Consider the following 20,227-nt stretch of genomic DNA (forward strand, 5'->3'; position numbering starts at 1 on the left):
TGTTTCTGTCTCTCATCTTGTTTTAGACATTTATTTATTTATTTATTTATTTTTTATGTTCAGGATGACAGGACAAGGAGCATTTTCTCTTTTTTTCTGGGTGCCTGCCTTCCTTCCTTCCTTCCTTCCTTCCTTCCTTCCTTCCTTCCTTCCTTCCTTCCTTCCTTCCTTTCTTCCTTCCTTCCTTTCTCTCTCTCTCTGTCTCTCTCTCTCTCTCTGTCTCTGTCTCTCTTTTTCTTTCTTTCAGCATATTATGGGGGTACAAATGTTAAGGTTATGTATATTGCTCATGCCCTCCCTCCCCGCTCGAGTCAGAGCTTCAAGCGTGACCATCCCCCAAATGTTGCACATCTCACTCATTGTGTTTGTATATACCCATCCCCTCCTCCCCCCTCCCACCTGCCCGATACCTAATAAATGTTATTCCTATATGTCCACTTAGGTGTTGATTTGTACCAATTTGCTGGTGAGTACATGTAGTGCTGGTTTTTCCATTCTTGAGATACTTCACTTAGTAGAATAGGTTCCAGCTGTATCCAGGAAAATACAAGAGGTGCTATATCACCATTGTTTCTTAAAGCTGAATAGTACTCCATGGTATACATATACCACATTTTATTAATCCACTCGTGAATTGATGGGCACTTGGGTTGTTTCCCCAACTTTGCAATTGTGAATTGTGCTGTTATAAACATTCGAGTGCAGGTGTCTTTTTCATAACGTGACTTTTGATCTTTTGCGTAGATGCCCAGTAGTGGAATTGCTGTATCAAATGGTAGATGTACTTGTATCGCTTTAAGGCATCTCCATATTGCTTTCCACAGAGGTTGAACTAGTTTGCAGTCCCACGAGCAGTGTAGGAGTGTTTCTATCTCTCCGCATCCATGCAAACAATTATTGTTAAAAGAACAAGATCTAAAATGTGCATCGTTTGGGGGATGGACATGCTTGAAGCTCTTACTCCAGGGGGGAAGGGGGCATGGCCAATATAAGTAACCTTAACACTTGTACCCCCATAATACACTAAAATAAAAACAAAACAAACGAAAAAGAAACAAAACAAAACAAAACAAAAGAACAAGATCTAAATGTGGCTATCTTCCAAGCCAGGCTTTCAAACATTGATTCTTTTTTTTCATTATTTGACAAAAACTATATATATTTATGGTGTACAATATAATGTTTTGATGTATGTATACATTGGGAAATGATTAAATCAAGCTAAACAACATACCCATCACCTCACATTCTTGACATTTTTTTGTGGTGAGAGCATTTAAAAATCTACTCTCTAGTATACAATACATTATTCTTAATTATAGGTCCCATGCTGTGTAGTAGATCTCCAGGAATTTATGCATCCTGCCTAACTGAAACTTTGTACCCTTTGACCAACATCTCCCCATTTCCTGCCCCTTCCCCCAGTGACTGCTAACCACCATTCTACTCTCTGCTATATGAGTTCAACATTTTTAGATTCCACATATAAGCAAAATTATTTGGTATTTGTCTTTCTGCATCTGGCTTTTTTTCACTTAACATTAATGTCCTCTTGGTTCACACTTGTTCTTGCAAATGACTGGGTTTCCTTCCTCTTTAAGGCTGCATAGTATCCCATTGTATATACATACCACATTTTCTTTATCCATTCATCTGTCAATGGACACTAAGTTTGCTTCCATATCTCGGACAAGAGTAATAATGCTGCAATGAACAGGGAAGTGCAGGTAGTTCTTTGATATAGATTTCAATTCCTCTGGAGATGAACCCAGATGTGGGCTTGCTGGATCTAGTTTTAGTTTTTTGAGAAGCCGCCATACTGTTTTCCATAATGGCTACACTACAAACTGCTACTCAAATTCCTAATCTGAGGTCCACAAATGACCTTGGAGAGGGATTTTGAGTCCACTGAAATGAAATGCAAACTTTAACATGTACATTTTTCCGGGGAGAGTCTGGAGTTGCATCAGATTCTCAGAGTGTTCCTAGATGCCAAGAAGCGAGGAACTCCTACTTTAAGACTTTAGCGACTCAATCAGTAGTACAGGTGTCAGAGGAAAATGTGCTGGAGTTGAAGCTGGGGAGGCCTGTAATTCTGAAACACTCACCCCTTTGTCAGTGATGATCCGTGAAAGCAAATGGGACTGATACCCAGATCCAAAGGAACCTTTCTTTTAAAGGATTAGACATTTTCCTAGGAACATTTAAGATAACCACAGACATTACATAGGACCCACCATGTCCCAGGCACTGTTTTGGTGCCTTGCATATTTTAACCCTTAATCCTTACAACACTATAAAGTAGGGACTATTATTAGCTTTGTTTTACAGATGAGGAAAATCAAGCAGAGAGAGATTAAAAACCACAAATTGAATTTACTATCAACATTCCAAGACCCTTCTCAATTGTGGATAATATAGTTTGTTGAGCAGCAATTAATGGTTCAGAATAATTACCATTTTGGACGTGTCTAAACGGCAGCCATGGTATAATCTTGAAGTACAAGCCTACTTAATAGCAGGATTCCCCTATGCACCACCTCTGGTCTTGTGAATAAGAATAGTTTACCAGGTCACAAGCAGATGGGAGCCAGTTGATTGCTTTGCTTAATTAGAATTTGGCTAGGCATCACTATCATTTATAAAATGGGCTTACCAGCCAAGTAGGTAACTTTATTTTTGTAACTATTATCAGTATGAAAACCAAAATCACACTGTATACGTCAGGCATGCCGCAATTCTGTGGAGCTTAAAGTCAACTAAACTTTATCTCTGGGAGATATTCATTCTAGGATTTGATCAATTGATGATGCCTTAGATATAATTTACCTTTTACCTAGATTATATTTATTCAACAGTTAATGAGCAGGTGACCTAGAAATCTAGATGAGCTGTCCTCTAAGAATATCACTTATAAATAACCTAGAGGAAAGCCAACAGTATCAATATGAAGATTTATTTAACTCATTCATTACCTATAGTGATTACTAGGAATTCTACAATTCATGTAAATATGCTTAATTTACGTATGTGTCCAATGATTTATGGAGGTAAAGCAGGAAGTGAGAGCCTCTGGAAAAAGTATCTATAACATAATTGATAAAAGGGGAAAATGTTCTTCCATCTCATAAGCAGAGTTGGTTGTGCAACAGGAGTGGGGTGATATATAATTTTCCCTGAGTGAAGTTTTGGGGTCCATGATCCATTCAACCAGCAGTATGGGGCTAGAAGAGGAAATTCTACCCTGTGACCCTGGATTATGAAAAGCCCATCCTCTGATATCTCACTTTCATGTTGGAGATCATCTTTGTAATAATATTTTAATTATTTCAAATATTTCAAATATTTTATTGAGTAATAGGATGATGACTGCCAGTTAGAAAAGTTGTAGTTAAAACCACAGTCAAGCCTGTTACGCTTACTCAGGTTTTGCTTTATATAATGTAATTTCGATAACTGGAAATGGGGTTGACAACACTCTTTCCTTTGGAAATCTTTTCTATTGGGAATTCTGTAAGTTAAAAGCCAAAGACAGTCACACAGGGTATGTTTTGAACACCCAAGAGCATAAATTTTCCAAAAGAAAATCTTTGAGCTTTTATATGTCCTTAGAAGCAACAAAACCAAATTTCTTTATAAGTCTTCTCCAAATGAGCTTAAGTTGAACTTAGAGTGATCGTCCTCCCAATAAGACTTAATGAGTGAGGTTCTAGTTTACTTTGAACTCATTAGAAAAAGAATAATCTAAATGTAAAGTTAGTTCTGCTGCTCCCCTTCATGGAAATTCTTTTTTTTTTTTTTTTCTGGACAAAGATTGATTCTGAGGGAGGAAAGATAAAAATAAGTCTGTTTCTAGCCAGATCTAGCTTTCCCTTTCAAGTATTTTCAGATGCCTTCCTTCAAGTGCATCGTGCATGTTGTGTTCGCTGCCTGGCCTCCGCTTTGGCCTAGTTCTGGCCTGCGGTGTCCTGTCCCATGGTGGAGCACCGCCTGCCGTGCTGCTGGTCACCACCGGAGCCAGGCTCCTGTTCTTCTTTGTAGCTATATTGTTCCCTCTGCTCTGACCCGGAGAGTGACGTAGGGGTGGGGAGACGGGAAATCTGCTGCCTACCTCTCTATCAAGCCTAGAAACATGCCTTCCCAAGACCCGTAACGTCCCCAGCCTGTGGAACTCTGTGGCTCACACATCCCTCCTTGAATACTTCTCTTCCCAGGCCTGTCCTCGTCCAGGACTACTGACAGTTGTCACAGCCGTGCACATTTTCCTTTTGTAAGGAGTCAATCATGTCTCGTATTCAGACATTCAACAGATGGATATTGGGCGTCTGCTTTGTGCAAGGTGCTGTCTGTTAGATGCCGGGAACGCAGAAGAAAGGTCAAGAATAACACTGAAGAGCGAGAGGCAGCTATTAAACCACGACTTACACAAACAAGCGCTTCATGATAACTGTGGGAAGTCCCACGGGGAGATGCATAAGAAAAGGTCCTGACTTAGTCTGAAGGGTCAATAAATATTTTCCCGAGGAAGTGAGACTTGAGCTGTGTTATGAAGCGTGACTTGGAGAGAATGGGTCGTGGGGAGACCACCGCAGCTGGAGCACTGCAAGGGAGGCCGGAGCCTGGCTTTCTCGATGACGTGAAAGAAGCCAGGGTGGCTGGAGTCAGAGAGAAAACGGGTACATGGAAGGAGATGAGGGTGGTGAGATTAGTGAGCATAGACCCAGCCAGACGTTAAAGGCTATGTTAAAGACTTTAGTTTTTGTCCTAAAATCTGTAAGGAATAATTGGATTTTAATCAGTTGGAGTGAGATGATAAGGAGAGAGATGGGGGTATTTGGCATGGTCAACGTTGCATTTTCTTTTTTCTTTTTCTTTTTTCTTTTTGAGAAAGAGTCTTACTCTGTTGTACCGGCTAGAGTGCCGTGGTGTCAGCCTACCTCACAACAACCTCAAACTCCTGGGCTTAAGTGATCCTCCTGCCTCAGCCTCGAGTAGCTAGGACTATAGGCATGCACCACCATGCCCTGCAAATTTTATATATATATATATATATATATATATATATATATATATATATATATATATAAAATTTTTAGTTGTCCAGCTAATTTCTTTTTTTTTTTTTAAGACCATTTAAGACTGGAATGTCCAGCTAATTTCTTTCTATGTTTTTAGTAGAGACGGGGGTCTCACTCTTGCTCAGGCTGGTCTCGAACTCCTGAGCTCAAACGATCTGCCTGCCTCAGCCTCCCAGAGTGCTAGGATTATAGGCATGAGCCACCACGCCCGGCCCAGTGTTGCCTTTTCAAATGTTCATTCTGGCTGACACATAGAGGATGTCTGGAAGGGTAGCGGGTGGCAGACGTTGCCATGCGGAGTCCAGGCGATAAGTCGTCACGCCTCCCAGGGAAGACGGTGCTGGTCTGGACTAGGGTAGCGCAGGCAGACGGGGAGATGAGTGGGTCATGGGTTTAAGGCTATTTAGAAGGTGAAGTTGCTAGCAGGGAGTGTCAGGTTGGATGTGGGAAGAAGTCAAGCATGATTCCTAGGCACCTGGTCTGGTAAGGAGACAATGTGGGGTGAGAAGGAAGGAGGGACTTGAGCCAGCAAAAGATGCCAGGAGGAAACACTGAGGAAGGGAGTATGAAACACAGGTGAGCATGGGGTTGTGAAAGCTGAGGAAAGACCTCGTTCTTTACACCCTCAGCCAGGACTTGCTCAACAAGCCATCAGTCTCCGGTTATCTGACATCAGGTTATATAACTATAGAAAAGCTCCGGATGGGTCTGAGCATGCACAACCTAGTTCATGGTACTATCCCTCTTCCCGAGAACAAGACACCTTGTTTTCATGCCATTCCTTCCAGCATCTCAGCTCCACAAGCCATCTGGGATAATATCTCCCAAGAACCAACAGTGAATTTTAGGAACAAAAGGTTTTCCTAAAAGATGCATGTGCAATTCTGAGTACAACAAAGACAAGCTTTGATGTTGTTGTATAGGGTGGCCTGGCTTGTTAGAAGCTCCAAAACCTGTACCTCTTCCTGCCACATTGGGACCTTTTCTTCATTTCAGCCAAACAAGAGGTGTCACTGAGGTGCTTCTGATCGTCATTAGGGCTGTTCATAAAAGTTTAGTTATCTGGTTTGGGGCACATGGTAGGATTATATTTCTTTACCCACTTGCTTGACATGACTTACTTTAGCTAATGAAATGGGAACAGAAGTGAAGTGTAGCTTCACAGCCAGCATGTAGTTCACTACACCAGCTTTTCCAGCCTTGGCAGTCAGCAAAGCACAGATCCATATGGAGCCTGCCTCAGCCTGGGTCTCCCCGCTATGAGCACAGCCCCTATTATAACCTGCCATTTACATGTAGAATAGGCAAGAAATAAAGTCTGTTGTCCCACGAGTGAGACTTTTGTTACTATATCACAACCTAGCCCATCCTGACAGAGACAAAGACACTCTTTCCAGAAGAAAGTCACCATAAGTGTTCATAAGAGTTTCAAAGATTTTAGGATAATTTCTTTGCTAGGGTTCAAACTCAAAGGAATAGGATTCCCTCTTTTGTCCCCGAAGTCTCTGCAATTTTCCAAGCATAAAGTCTTGGCAACCTAGCCCTGAAATGAGGACCACCAAAGTACTAGGGCCACTTCCATAGCAAATCCTAACAACAATTATAATAATATTTTTAGACCTGGGATCTGGTGGCTCAGCTCTAACTACCAGTTTCTTGCCTAGGCTGGTTAAATAATGTATTATTTATGTGTTTAGGCTCTAGAATCAGATAGACCTGAATTCAAATTGGGGTTCGGCCACTTCCCAGATTCAACTGACCTCTCTCTGTGCCTCAGTTTTCTCATCTAAAAAATAAGGGTAATAATAGTTCCTAACCCAGGGGCTGTTGAGAGATTGGGCCCCTCTTTGCCTCTTTGCCCTCAGATTGTTCCCCATCCTTCTCTGCTTTACACTGTATCTTAGGGGGATGCTCCCTTCACACGCACTCCCTTCTATGGCTCCCCTGGCAGTTGGTTCAGCCCCTATTTTGGCAGAGGGTAAAAGCCAGGGTATCCCTCCTTTTCAGGTGGCATCTCCAGCAATGGTGGCACCTCTAGCAGTGGTGGCTCTGCACTTTCAGCCTCTCCCTGTGCAGCCCCTTGCCTCGGTCCCACTTGTAGCCCAGGAGCTGATGGCTCTTGGCTGCATGAATACCTCACTTTGCCACTCCAGCCCGAAGGAGGGTTGTGATCGTGGGCTGTCGCTGATCTCTGGGTTGCCTCACCCTCCCCTTTTGTCCTGTCAGCATTCCAAGGCCTTCCTAAGTAGTCCTCTGTATTAAGATCTCACTATTGAGCTATCAGCATGAGCTCTGTGTTCCTGACTGTGCTGTAGCTGACACAGAGGATTGCTCGAGATGATGCCTGTGCAGTACTTAGAATTGTGACTGGCATGTAGCAAGTGTTCAATAAAGGGAAGTCTAAAAAATGTACTTGCTTTCCTCCTACCTAGATTCTCTGCTGCCAGTCTGCCCCAGGCAGGCCTCTGCGTACAGCATAGCTACTGAATCACTGTGTACTTGTCCTCCTCCGGGTTGGCTGAGTCCAGAGGCCTGAGCTTCTATTTTGATTTGTCTTTCTCAAATATTATAAGGTAAAGGCTATGCGAGTTCCCCCGTGACATTTGTGACACGTGTTACAATTTTATTTTTAATTTTCGAGACTTCTTACTCTAGCTTAAAGAGGCCTGCTCCATCTGTCTCCTTCTGGCATTCCAACCCCTCCCTCTGCCACTTGTCTGGTTATTCACTCTAACCACACTGGCCTTTGCACAGTTCTTACTCTCTGCCAAGCGCTGTCCTCCCCCTGTGCATGGCATGCAAATGTCCTTTTCTTGGAAAGGTCCTCTCTGGCCTTCTTAAATGCCAGGCCCTCCCCACACCCTGGCCTCAGTGTAGCTGCTATTGCTTTTCAGAAACCCTCCCTGACCACCTCATCTGGAACAGAGACTGTTTAGATTCCTTACTGCACATTTCTTATTTCATTGTGATTTTTTTTTTTACTTGTCAATCCCTACATGCCATAGGCCTTTAGACTGTTAATGCCATGAGGGTAGATCCCTGCATATCTTCATTGATATATCTTCAGCACTTAGCAAGATAACCTGCCCCCAAACAGGCTCTCGGTCGATGTGTTCTGAATGAATGTATGTTGACTTAATCTGTCTTTAAACAGTTCATGTCAAGGTTCCCTTGGAGTCCAGTAGTGATGATTTTGATAATCTTGGAGATTCTGAACCCCCCCCCCCCTTACTCTGCTGCTTGTGCTATGCAGAAGCCAAGCATAGGCCCATGCATGGCCGGGGCTGGTCTCCTTCACCTTGTCCAGGTTCTGCGTGGTGCACAGAGCCCCACTCCCTTCGTGACATCCTCAGCCACTGGGACCTCTGGACTCACTCTTCACAGTTCTCCCACCTTGGCCCTCCTTTGAAGACCTGCCCCTCGCCCCCCCCAAGGCCCTGCGTCTGAGGAATCTCAGAGCTGAACCACCGTCGGATCCCTCAGCCTGTGCCCTTTCCATGCCTGGGTCATCCTGACCTGCACCTTCCTCTCGGACAACCTCTCCCTCTCACATAATCCAGCTTGAGTCCATGAGAAAACAAAGGCCTGTTTAGGTTTTGCCTTCTTGGCTACCAACCCCATTCAAGCAGCTCATCATTTCTCTGGCTTTTGGTCATAAAAAGGCTGTTAATTGCCATGACTCAGCCTCCTTCAAGGGCTTAGGGGGAACCTCAGGGCTTAAACCACAGAACCTGGCTACACTCCTGAGAGAAAGGAAAAATACTTTCCATTCCTTAAGAATGAGGTAATAGTTGTTAAAAAAAAAAAAAGACATACAAGCTAATTTCTTAATTACCCTGCTCTGCTAGTTTTCCCATCCAGTGAGTGCCCCAGTTTCTCTCTAGAATTTGTGCCCTGCCCAGAGGCACAGCTGGAAGCTTGGACTCCTACCTAGCTCCTGTTGAGCTTCCTCCCTGGTGGGTTGAGTCTTGTCATGTACCCCATTTGGTAGGAGATACCAGGAGAGATCTCCTGGAAGCCTGATTGCTCCCTGCTTGGCTCAGGTGTATCTGAGGACCATCTTGAGGGACTGTCGCTCTACCCTGCCTTGTCACAGGGACCTTTCCAGTCCCAGTGGCTGTCCAAGTCAGATCAGGGCTTGATGCATTCTTTGGACACAACATTTCGCTATACCTGGTTTTGGTATCTGCAGAACTTTCTCCATCTTCCATTTTGTTGGTTCTGTCCTCCTCACCCTGTCTCCTTAGATGAGGTCCCTGAGTGCCTTATGCCTGAGCCCAGAAAGTTTACACTATTATAAGCCATGGAGTTTGGCCACAGTTCGGTCTCCTTTAAGGCTTGGAAGCAAGTGTCTATGTAAGAGAACACATCCCAAATATTTTAGCTTGGGAGCAATAGCTTGGAACTAAGGAAATAGTTGTCTGTAACTATAGGCTGGGCCTGCTTTTCTTGGTGCATACTGCTTTTTCTAAAAGAAGGCAGAATATTCATTATTTATTGTTTTCTGAATTGTTCAACTTTGAATTATGATTCCATAAGCCAATATCCATGTGATGGGTAACGCAATTAGCAGTCCCTGTGGGGCGCAGTTATAGACATTTCTAGCCAGCACCACCCTTACTATTCTGATCATCCTTTGATGTCTCTTACTTGAAGCTTAATCTATTGATTAACATCGTGACGAAGCAGGTTTCCGTCAAAATGAAGTCCTTATTATTCCACAAATGTGGTAAAAGTGAGCCAGAGGCATTCCATTCTCTTCTGGCCTAAGGTCCTTTCCACTGAGTCTAAGGTCATTTCCGCTGCCATCCGTCAGCATGAAACACAGGCAGGGACTATTTCTAGACTTGCTCTCTCTTTTATTTTATTTCTCATATGTTTGGGCAATGAGATCCATGTTCAAAATTAAATATGAAATAGGAATGCATTTACCAGAGAGTAACAAGAGACAAGATTCTAGTGGCTTATGTAGGTAGAGATTTGGCAAATCCAGAGGTTGTAGTCGGGTTTGGACATTAAATTACACAGCAAATGGGGGAAAAAGTGAAAAAGCAGCAGTGCCAGCTGTCTGTTCCCTTTTACTAGGAAAAAAAAAAAAGCTTCTTCAGAGATCTTCGAGTTTACCTTTCACTTAGTTTGCATTGCCCAGAACAGGGTCACGTGACCATGTTGGCTGCAGGGACAGTTGCAATATTAGGGAACAAGATTATCATAATTGGCATAGATACTTGATTCATTCTCTTCTTAAGAGTTGGACAAGAGATCACCCTGAATAAAATCAGAGGGAGGGAATAGGTACAGGGACAGGCAGATCTCAGTGACTGCCCCAGATCAACCAGAATCGGGGAAGTGAATTCTGGAAGCCACAGGTCAATGAACTTGATGCTGATTTTTGAAGGTTTTTGAAAACAGCAATTAAACGGGAGTATTGTAAGTATTCTAGACTGTAAGCTCGAAGAGAGGAGGAATTGTGCTGTCTTGTTCAATGCTGTATCTACAGCAGGGTGCCTGGCACGAAGCAGATGTTTTGTAAATATTTTTTGCATAAATGAATAAACAGAAGGAGCCTAAAGAAAAGCAGATGATCAGAACAGCATGGCTCTAGTAAGAACAAATCATGCCAAACTATTTCCTTGAAAAGTTTTTAACAGAATGATTGTTATATTATAGATCAGGGAATGGCATCTATACTTTATCATTCATGGAATTTGGTAAGTCGGAAGACAATATCCTCACAATAGCAGAGAAATGCTATTAATATTATACATAGGTGGGTCTGTAGCAACTTGAACAAATGCACCCACGTAAGTTTTGATCAATGAATCTGGATCAGTTTGGAGGGAAGCCTTTTGAGCAGGAAGCATGAATTATTGGCAAGAATATGGGATTTAGTGTGAGAAAGGTTTAAGTTTAAATCCTTTCTCTGCTACCTTCAAAGTGGATGAGTTTGGCAATGTATTTAATTTTCTGAGCCTCCTTTTTCTTTTCTGCAAATTGAAGATCATAATATCTTGCAGGATCATCAGGGGGATGAGCCATGTTAAAATGTTAGCAGGTACGCCAATAGGTAGGATGGCAGAAGAAAGATTTAAAATTGGAAAATGGACAAACACAGCAAAATGCAATGTGCCCAGAGGTAGTGATTCATTCTTCTCTCAGAGTTGGGCAAGTGATCCCTATCTATTCCCTCCCTGAACAAAATTAGAGGGAGGGAAAAGATATCTAGTCCCCATCTAATCATAAAGCTAGAGAAGGAAGAGCTTCGCGGGTACAATGGGTGGGACCAGATTTCTACAGGATCTAATCAGACACCCCTTGTGAAGGTAGGAGATCTGACATCTTGAAATACCATCCTGAAAACAAAAGGCAACCAGTCTGGGCAATGGGAAGGCTGGATTACTATATATGCAGAATTTGTAGTGATGCTACTTTTCTCATTCCTGACATTGGTAATATGTGTCCTCCCTCTCTTTTTTCCTCATCAGACTGGGTGGAGGTTTATACATTTTAGTGATCTTCTCAAAAAATCAACTTTCAGTTTCAAGGATTCTCTTTATTATTTTTCTGTTTTTAAAATTTTGTTTTCATTGATTTCTGCCCTTTATTATTTCCTGTTTTTGTTTTAGTTACGCTGGTTTTAATTTGTTCTTCTTCCTTAAGGCTGAAGCTGAGACCCCTGATGTGAGATGTTTCTTCTTTTCTGAGATAGGTGTTTTGGTGCTATAAATTTCTCTCCAGGTACTATTCCAATTGCATCCCTCAAATTGTGATATGTTGTGTTTTCATTATTGTTCAGTTTACTTTCTAATTTTCATTTTTATTTCTCATTTACACCATGGTTTTTTAGAAGTGTGTTAGTTTCTAAATATTTAAGGATTTTCTAGGTACCTTTAAGTTAGTGATTTCTAATTTCCACTGTGGTCAGAGGTCTGAGTATATGTTTTATATGATTTGAATCCTTATAAATGCACTGACTTGCTTTATGTCCCAGAATATGGTCTATTTTGGCAAAAGTTCTGCGTGCACTTGAAAAGACTGTGTATTCTTCTGTTATTGGGTGGATGTTCTGTCAATATTAATTACGGCAAGTTAGTTGATAGTATTGTACAAGCTTTGTATGTCTTTACTGATTTTCTACCTACTTGTTCCTTCAGTTATTGACAGAGGGGTCTTGAAATTGCTGACTATAATTGTAGATTTTATATTTCTTCCTGAAATTCTGTCAGTTTTTTATTAATATATTTTGAAACTGTATTAGATGCATAAAGGGTTAGAACTGTTTTATCCTCTTGATGGGTTGACCTCTTTATTATTACGAAATGATCCTCTATATTTCTAGTAATATTCTTCATATTACAATCTACTTTGTCTGATATGGATACAGTCACTGATGTTTCTTTTGATTAACATTTGCATAGCATTTTGTTTTCCAATCTTTTACTTTTAACTTGTTTTTAAAGTGGATTTTTTGTAGGTGGTATGTAGTTGGCTCTTGTTTTTTTCTCCAATTTGATAATCTTTGCCTTTTAATTAGGGTGATTACTTATATGATTCGGTTTAAGTCTCCCATCTTGCTATGTATTTTCTCTTTTTTTGAGACACAGTTTTGCTCTGTTGCCCTGGGGTAGAGTGCAGTGGCATCATCATAGCTCACAGCAACCTAAAACTCCTGGGCTCAAGGGATCCTCCTGCCTCAGCCTCCCCAGTAGCTGGGACTACAGGCACAAGCCACCACACCTGGCTAATTTTTCTATTTTTAGTAGAGACAGGGTCTCACTCTTGCTGAGGCTGGTCTTGAACTCCTGAACTCAAGTGATCCTCCCACCTCGTGCTCCCATAGTGCTAGGATTACAGGCATGAGCCACTATGCCCGGCTGCTATGTATTTTCTCTTTATCTCGTCTATTCTTTCCTTTTTTTCCTCATTTAATTACTTCTTTTGGACTCATTGAGCATTTTTAAAATGACTCTACTTAATCTTCTTTGTTGATGTATTAACTCTAACTCTTTGTTTTGCTTTTATAATAAGTGCTTTAGAAGTGAAAGTATACATCTTTAACTTCTTACAGTTTACCTTCAAGTGTGTAACGCCACTTTATGCTTAGTGGAAGAATCTTGCAACAGAATACTTCTCCCTTCCTGGACTTTGTGCTGTTGTTGTCATACATTTTATTTCTACATGTTATAAACCCCACAAAATATTGTTTCTGTTTTTGCATTAAGCAATCAATTATTTTTTACAGAGCATTTTAAAAATAAGAAAAAAATTATTTACCTACATATTTGTGGTTTCTTAAGCTCTTAATTCCATTGTGTTGATTCACTTTTCCATCTGGTAGCATTTTTCTTTTACCTGAAGGACTTTAGCATTTCTTATAGTGTCAGTCTGCTGGTGATGAAGTCTTTCAGTGTTTATGTGTCAGAACTATCTGTTTATTTTGCCTCATTTTAAATACATACATACATACACACACACACACACACACACACACACACACACATATATATATATATATATATATATATATATATATATATAAAAGAATCCCAGATTGCCAGTGTTTTCATTCAGTACTTTAAGATGCTGCTCCACCATCTTCTGGTTTACATATTGCAGATGAGAAGTCTGCTGTCATTCTTTGTTCCTTTTACAGTAATGTCTTTTTTTTCTCTGACGGCTTTTGAAAGTTTCCTCTTTATCACTGGTTTTAGGCATTTTGATTGTGATGTGCCTTGGTATAGTTTTCTTCATGTTTCTACTTAGTTTGTTGAGCTTTTTGGATTTGTGTGTTTAGAGTTTTTATCAAATTTGGAAAGTTTCTATCCATTCTTTCTTCAAATATTTTTTTTCTGTCTCCCCATCTGTTCTCACCTCAGATCCTCTGTTCATTTTTATTTTTAGTCTTTTTCTTCCAGCAGTGTTTAATTTTGGATAGTTTCTATCTCAATATTTTCAAGTTCTTTCCTTTTTTTTTTTTTTTTAGTAATGTTTAATTTGCTGTTAATCCTATGTGCATGTGTGTTAAAAATCTTAGACAAAGGTTTTATAATCTCTAGATGTTTGGTTTGGACTTTTGTTTTTTTTTAAAGATTTTCCACATCTCTACTTAACATGCTCAATCTATTTTTGTGCTCTTCTATTTTTTGAACACATTAAATATAATTATAATTACTTTCTTCATGTCCTTATCTTATAATTTCATAATCTCTGTCATTTCTAGGATTCTTTCAATTGATTGAAAGAAATCAATATACAGATTGATTTTTTTCCCTCCTTACTTTCCTGTTTCTTTTCGCATGTCTGATAATATTGATTGGATGCCAGACATTGTAAATTTTACCTTGACAGGTGCTGGATATTTTTGATTTCTTATAAATATTCTTGTGCTTTGTTCTGGGACACTTTGTTATTAAAAACAGTTTAGTCCTTTTGGGGCTGGCTTTTAAGATTTGTTAGGTAAGACCAGCATAGCATTTACCCTAGGGCTAATTTTGCTCTGCTACTGTGGCAAGGCCATTTGAGTCATGAATTATGAGGTTTTCCAGTCTGGGTACCAGGATCAGACACTATTTATTCCTGGTGCTGTATGATCACTGGGTACCTTTCCTCTCTGCCTTGTGGGAACAGGAATAATTCCCTGCCCTGTGCAAGCTTCTGTTATTGTTCTCTCTATATGTGGTTCTTCCTTAGCCTTGGGTAGTTTACTCACACACATGAAGACTGGAGTGAGATCTTCTGCAGATTTCCATAGCTCTTTCTTTCCCTGTGTAGCTTTCTCCTCTCTGGTATTCTACTCCAGCTCCAACTTCTTTGGCCTCCCTGGTCTCCCAGGTCTATTAATATCTCCTCGATTCAGAGAGTCTGACGAGCTCTTCCTGGATTCCCCTCTTAGTGCTGCAGCCTGGCTACTCTTTCTAGGTTGCAAGCTGAGGCAATCATAGGGCTCACTTCATTTGCTTTTACTTTCTCATGGACCACTGTCCAGCACTGCTATGCAATGTCCAATGTTTGAGAGCCATTGCTTGCTCATTTGTTACTGTTTTTAGTTTTAGTCAGGGGAGTAAATTCAGTTCTGTTGCTCCACCTTGGCTAGCAAGAGTGGATTACCATAAATTATTGGGGTTCTGTTGATAAAACAGATTGTCAAGGGTGTCACCTGTTTCCAAAACAATTCTCATTAAGTAACCTGAAACAGCTGGTATTGTAATCCACATCTCCTGCAATCAATGGGTGTTACAGAAGAATTGCCTAGGAATGAACTTTATGTAAGACAATGGAATCCTTCTCTCTGGTTTACATTTTAAAATTCCTGTGATACACTCTAGTTCAGTTGTTGTTACTTTCTCTTTAGCTGTGACTTCAAACCCTAAGACCCTCACCCCTGTTTTTGTTTTTTTTCCCCTTTGTCTGGGGCCAGTCTGTACAATTGGATTGTTTCAAAACAGGAGAACATTTGTATTTTGGGATGGATTTATAAACAGAAGCAGAAAGTTCAAGAGAAAGAATTCTTGTTTTTCTTATTGTTTCTCACCTTCACCAAGTATTTACTGAGTGCTTAGTATAACTAGACACTGTGGTGTTAACTAAGAGACTGAGGCAAGTGACTGACATGATGAGGATTATCAAGGAACAGAGAGATGAAGGGAGGCCTGGAGAACTATTTCAGGAAAGAACTATAGGATTTCAGGGAGTACCATAGCAGAATTAGGAGGATGAGTGCCCAGGGCTTGTCTGGAGACAATCAGAGAAGTAAGGGTCTCCTGCTGGAGAAGAGTGGAAATAGTAGAGGCCTCTCTGCGGAGGCTGTACATGCTAGGCACAAGCATTTGGCCTATGAAGGTTTTTATTGGGGTGGACATGCACGAAAATTTGTTTTGAATAGGGGATTAGGGTTAGTATGTGAAGAGGGACAAGGAATGGTGACAGAGGCTTGAGGGCAGAGGCTGTGTCTTAGTCATATTTGTGTTCCCAGATCCTAGTTCATACTTAATGCTTGTTGCTTTAATGCACATAACAGGTTATCTTTTTCCTCCTAAATAGCTAATGCTCTTGATAACCATTGGCTTTGTCAATGGTATGACAAATATTGTGAAAGAATCTCTTCATGACCAGTGTTATTTTGTTTGAAGGGCTAAAGGTAGACAACTTTAGCCTGCCTTCGAGTCTTTTTTTTAAATTTTGATTTTTAAAATTGTAAATTGAAAAATCATAGTTGTATATATTTAAGGGGTACCAAGCGATATTGTGATTTATGAATACAACGTGGAATAATTAAATCAAGCTAATTAACATATAAACCACTACCACCTCAATACTTATCATTTCCTGTGGTGGGAACATTTGAAACGTACTCTTAGCAATTTTGAAATGCACAATACATTATTCACGATGCTGTGAAATATATTTCAAATAAAAAAACCTCCCTTCTTTCTCCTGTCTAATTGAGGCTTTGTATCCTCCAAGCCCTATTTGCTTCTCTTTTCATTCCTCATTTTCCTCCTTAGAAGACAGGCACTCAGCCATTGTTACAGAAATTACACAACATGCCCATTGGCAATCTCTGTCTCGTCCATCCTTAATAGATTCTGCAAAGTCTTAAAACTCTAATAAAAAGACAGCCCACACAGACACACATTAAAACCGGACAGCCCCACACACACTCCCAACAGAGCCTGGCAGCGATATAAGCTCCCAGATAAAGTGAGTTCACACCATGCAGATTTAAGCACACGCCTACTCTCACACGTGCATCGCATGCCCTAGGCGGCGCAGCCATTCGTTTAGGCACTCACGTACCATCCTTAGCCCCCCTACACACTCTCGTTCGTGCACGCACTCTGGGTCCACGCACGTGGCACAAGGCGCCCGACCCTGCCCGCTTAGTGGCTCAGGGGCGGTCAAGACACGTCACGCCCGCGCGCCGGCTACGTCATCAGGGCGCGCCATTGCAGCAGGCGCGGACCTGGACTTGAAGTGCCGGCAGCAGCTGCAGCCCAAGCTGGAGCCGCAGGGGTGCGAGCTGCCAGGGCGGGTGTTGGCTGCGGGAGGCTGCTCCACCCGGAGCGCCGGGACAGGTGCGTGGACGGGACGCAACTCCTGCAAGTTGCTTGGGCCGTCATGTTCCCCTTTTCCCCTTCCCCAGCTCGGGGGTTGCCCCTGAGTAATGGGCCGGGCTCGTGCAGGGGTGGGGGGTCTGGACTGTTCTCTCCTGGGGAGATCAGGATGCCACATGGGTTCCTCTGCGGAGGAGAGAGCCCTTTATGGACTTAGTTCTTTAAGCACCTGACGGGGCGGGGGCGCCACCGGCCAGCCCGCCCAGGTGCATTGGGGGGAATCGAGGCAGCAAGTGTACTCAGAGAGCAGCCAGTGCTGGGGATAATCAATGACAGAAGCCACCATTGATTGGACTGAGCACTCACTGTGTGTCACACATGGTGCTAGACGCTTTGTATTTATTATTAAGTCCTCCCCAGCAACCCAGTGGGTAAGAGCTATCATGTGATGCTCATTTTTCAGATGGGGAAACTGAGGCATAGAAGTTCAGTAGTTTGTAAAAAGGCATGGTAAGCAGTGGAAGATTTAAATCTCAAAGCTGGCCCTCCTGGCTCTGTCGCTTTCAGGTCCCACAGTCCGCTACCCTCGGCTGGTGCTGCCTGGTGCCTTCGGGAATCTTTCTTTCGTTTTTTTTTTTTTTTTTTTTAAAGAACACTTCTTGACCTTGGGCAAACTCTGTGGGGAGGGAGGAGGAGCAAAACGTGGACTTCCTATTGGCACGAGTTCTCTTTATCCTCTTCTCATCCCCTCATCCCCTTCGTTTTCTCAGGCGGCGGCGGCGGGCTCCCCCTGTTGTATGGACTTTCTACACCCGAAACTGACAGCTGAGTGCTGAAGTTTTATTTTGTAACACGGAAGAACTTTCATCCCAGGTGCATTGCTTTACTATTCTCTCCTCTGGCCTTTATGTTAGATTGTTACTTATGTAAAATTGTTAAGGATGTATGTAGTTATGCTGAGGGTAACAGTTACTGCAGGAAACCCATGTGGGGATTCTAAGAAATCACAGTATACCCTCCAAGGAACACTGTTAATTTGGACATGACCTTTCAGAATTTTAAAGGAATAATTTAAGGCCAAGTGAGAAATAGCCAAAAGTGAAAATAATTTGAGACTAGAAATTATGTTAGAAAGTTTTTATATTTTAGGTTAATATCTATTATAGGAGTTCACTCTTATTTTCCCTTAGGGTAGAAAAAGGATGATTATTATTATTGTTGTTATTTTGAGACAGAGTCTCACTCTGTTGCCCAGGCTAGAGTGTTATGGCATCAGCCTAGTTCAAAACAACCTTAAACTCCTGAGCTCAAGTGAGCCTTCTGCCTCCCAGATAGGTGTTAGCCACCACACTCGTCCTGAAAAAGGCTTATTGAAAAGGATGAAACATAACATATTTTAAAGTAGTTGTACTTTTCTTTTAGGGCATTGTAGATGTATTAAAAGTACAAATATCATTTAGGGCATCACAAGAAAATTAAGAGCTTAATTCAGTTAAAGTGCGAAACTTTAGAGTACCCTAATTGCCTTTGTCCATTTTACATTGCATGAGTATGTATGAATAAATATTTCCAGTATATAATTTAAAAAATTGTCTGTGTATGCTTCCATATAGCATATATTTCATTAAATGCATGCCTTCATTTTCAAGCTGTTCAATTATTAACAAAAATAACTGAAATAAATTTGTATTCACACTTGCAAATGACTATTCATAGCTGTTTTGTTTGGAAAATCTAAGGATACAAATGTTGTATTCTTATATATTTAGGAAGTCTTAGGATACAAATGTTGAGTTTTTTGTTTTTTTCCATCAAGGCCGCCTGAGTTCATATAAACACATCAAAGCCACTTTTTTCACTGACTCAACAGGGTAGAAGTTTACTGGTAGTTCCTTTGGTATTCCATTATAGAGCAAAATAATGTAGAAGTCAGAATTTTAAGTTTTGGTATTTACTCTCTGGATTCCTCGTGAACTGAAATGATATATATTTTTTATAGCACATGATTTGGGAGTTACACTTTGTGACATGGATGAATCTGCACTGACCCTTGGCATGATAGATGTTTCTTATCTGCCAAATTCATCAGAATACAGTGTTGGTCGATGTAAGCACACAAGTGAGGAATGGGTAAGTTTAAGTGTTAAAAGCATTCAACTTAAAAAATTCATTTCAGTGTTGTTTATGAAGGCGGAAATGCTAGCAGCAACATAATACCAAGTAGAGGTTTATAGCTACAGAAACTGCCTCTGTTAGAAGGTATGTTTATTAAGTCTAATAATATTTCTAAACATTTTATGGTATTCTGTTAATTGGGAAGAAAAAAATTGGGTAGAAAATGTAGTTACAGTGATTATGTTAAAAAGCAAAGATATTTTTGCATAGGAAAAAAACCCTAGTAGTTGTTTTGGGTGGTGTAAGAGATTGTTTTTTTCCTTTCTCTTGGTATCCATTTCTCATAATTAAAGAACATGAATTTTATAATGGAAGTAAACTTTTAAAAAATTAAAATAGGAAATTATAGTATAAATTCAATCCAAATAACATGCATTTTTCTTATGTTGTTTTCCCTGTTTCAATATAACATGGCATGTGTTAAATGTTATCTCAAACTGTACAGAAGTAAATTGTGTAACTAAAATGTTTGTACCCCCCTAATATTCTGAAATAAAAAAAATTGAAAGAAGAGAGAAAGTAATGCTCTCCTCTGTAAAAAAGACAAAAAAAAGTTATCTCAAACACTATCTGTTTTATATAAAAATGGTATTATTGCACCTAGTTTTGAGAACATTATATCTGTGAAATTTGAGCAACTGATGAGCTCAAAGTTAAGAAAAAAGTTTTTAGAACAGAAGAAGAGCAAGGTTTGACCCTACTAGAACAGTCTGGCTGTAATTTAAATTCCAAGCTTTAAACTGTCCTGATAAGATAAAGAAATTTTGTATGTTTACCTTGTTTTTATTTAAAGTAAAATATTTTAAGCTGTAGTATAACAACTTGCTCACTATATAAGGCCTCTAGAGTTCTATTGTGGAAGTGTGTGATTTAAAAGGGAGTAAGGTTAACTGTTAGCACAGGGATCCAGGAGTTTGAACT

The 20,227-nt window shown here is 40.7% G+C and overlaps 1 protein-coding gene across 3 annotated transcripts in view; it reads left to right on the forward strand.

Moving 5' to 3' along the window:
• Positions 1–20,227, forward strand: part of GPAM (glycerol-3-phosphate acyltransferase, mitochondrial) — a 63,681-nt gene that overhangs the window by 13,583 nt on the left and 29,871 nt on the right. Inside the window, exons 1-3 of one of the 3 annotated variants that reach the window (XM_012771587.2) lie at positions 9,120–10,508; positions 17,902–18,004; positions 19,131–19,261. In XM_012771587.2, coding sequence (XP_012627041.1) covers positions 19,160–19,261 — 102 coding nt within the window. In that variant the 5' untranslated portion in view covers positions 9,120–10,508; positions 17,902–18,004; positions 19,131–19,159. Of the gene's footprint in view, positions 1–9,119; positions 10,509–17,010; positions 17,153–17,901; positions 18,005–19,130; positions 19,262–20,227 lie in introns of those variants that run through there. The other 2 variants (XM_012771578.3, XM_012771569.3) reach the window with 2 other exon arrangements.

Source organism: Microcebus murinus, chromosome 14, assembly GCF_040939455.1.
Source record: "Microcebus murinus isolate Inina chromosome 14, M.murinus_Inina_mat1.0, whole genome shotgun sequence".
In the NCBI taxonomy this organism is placed as follows: domain Eukaryota; kingdom Metazoa; phylum Chordata; class Mammalia; order Primates; family Cheirogaleidae; genus Microcebus; species Microcebus murinus.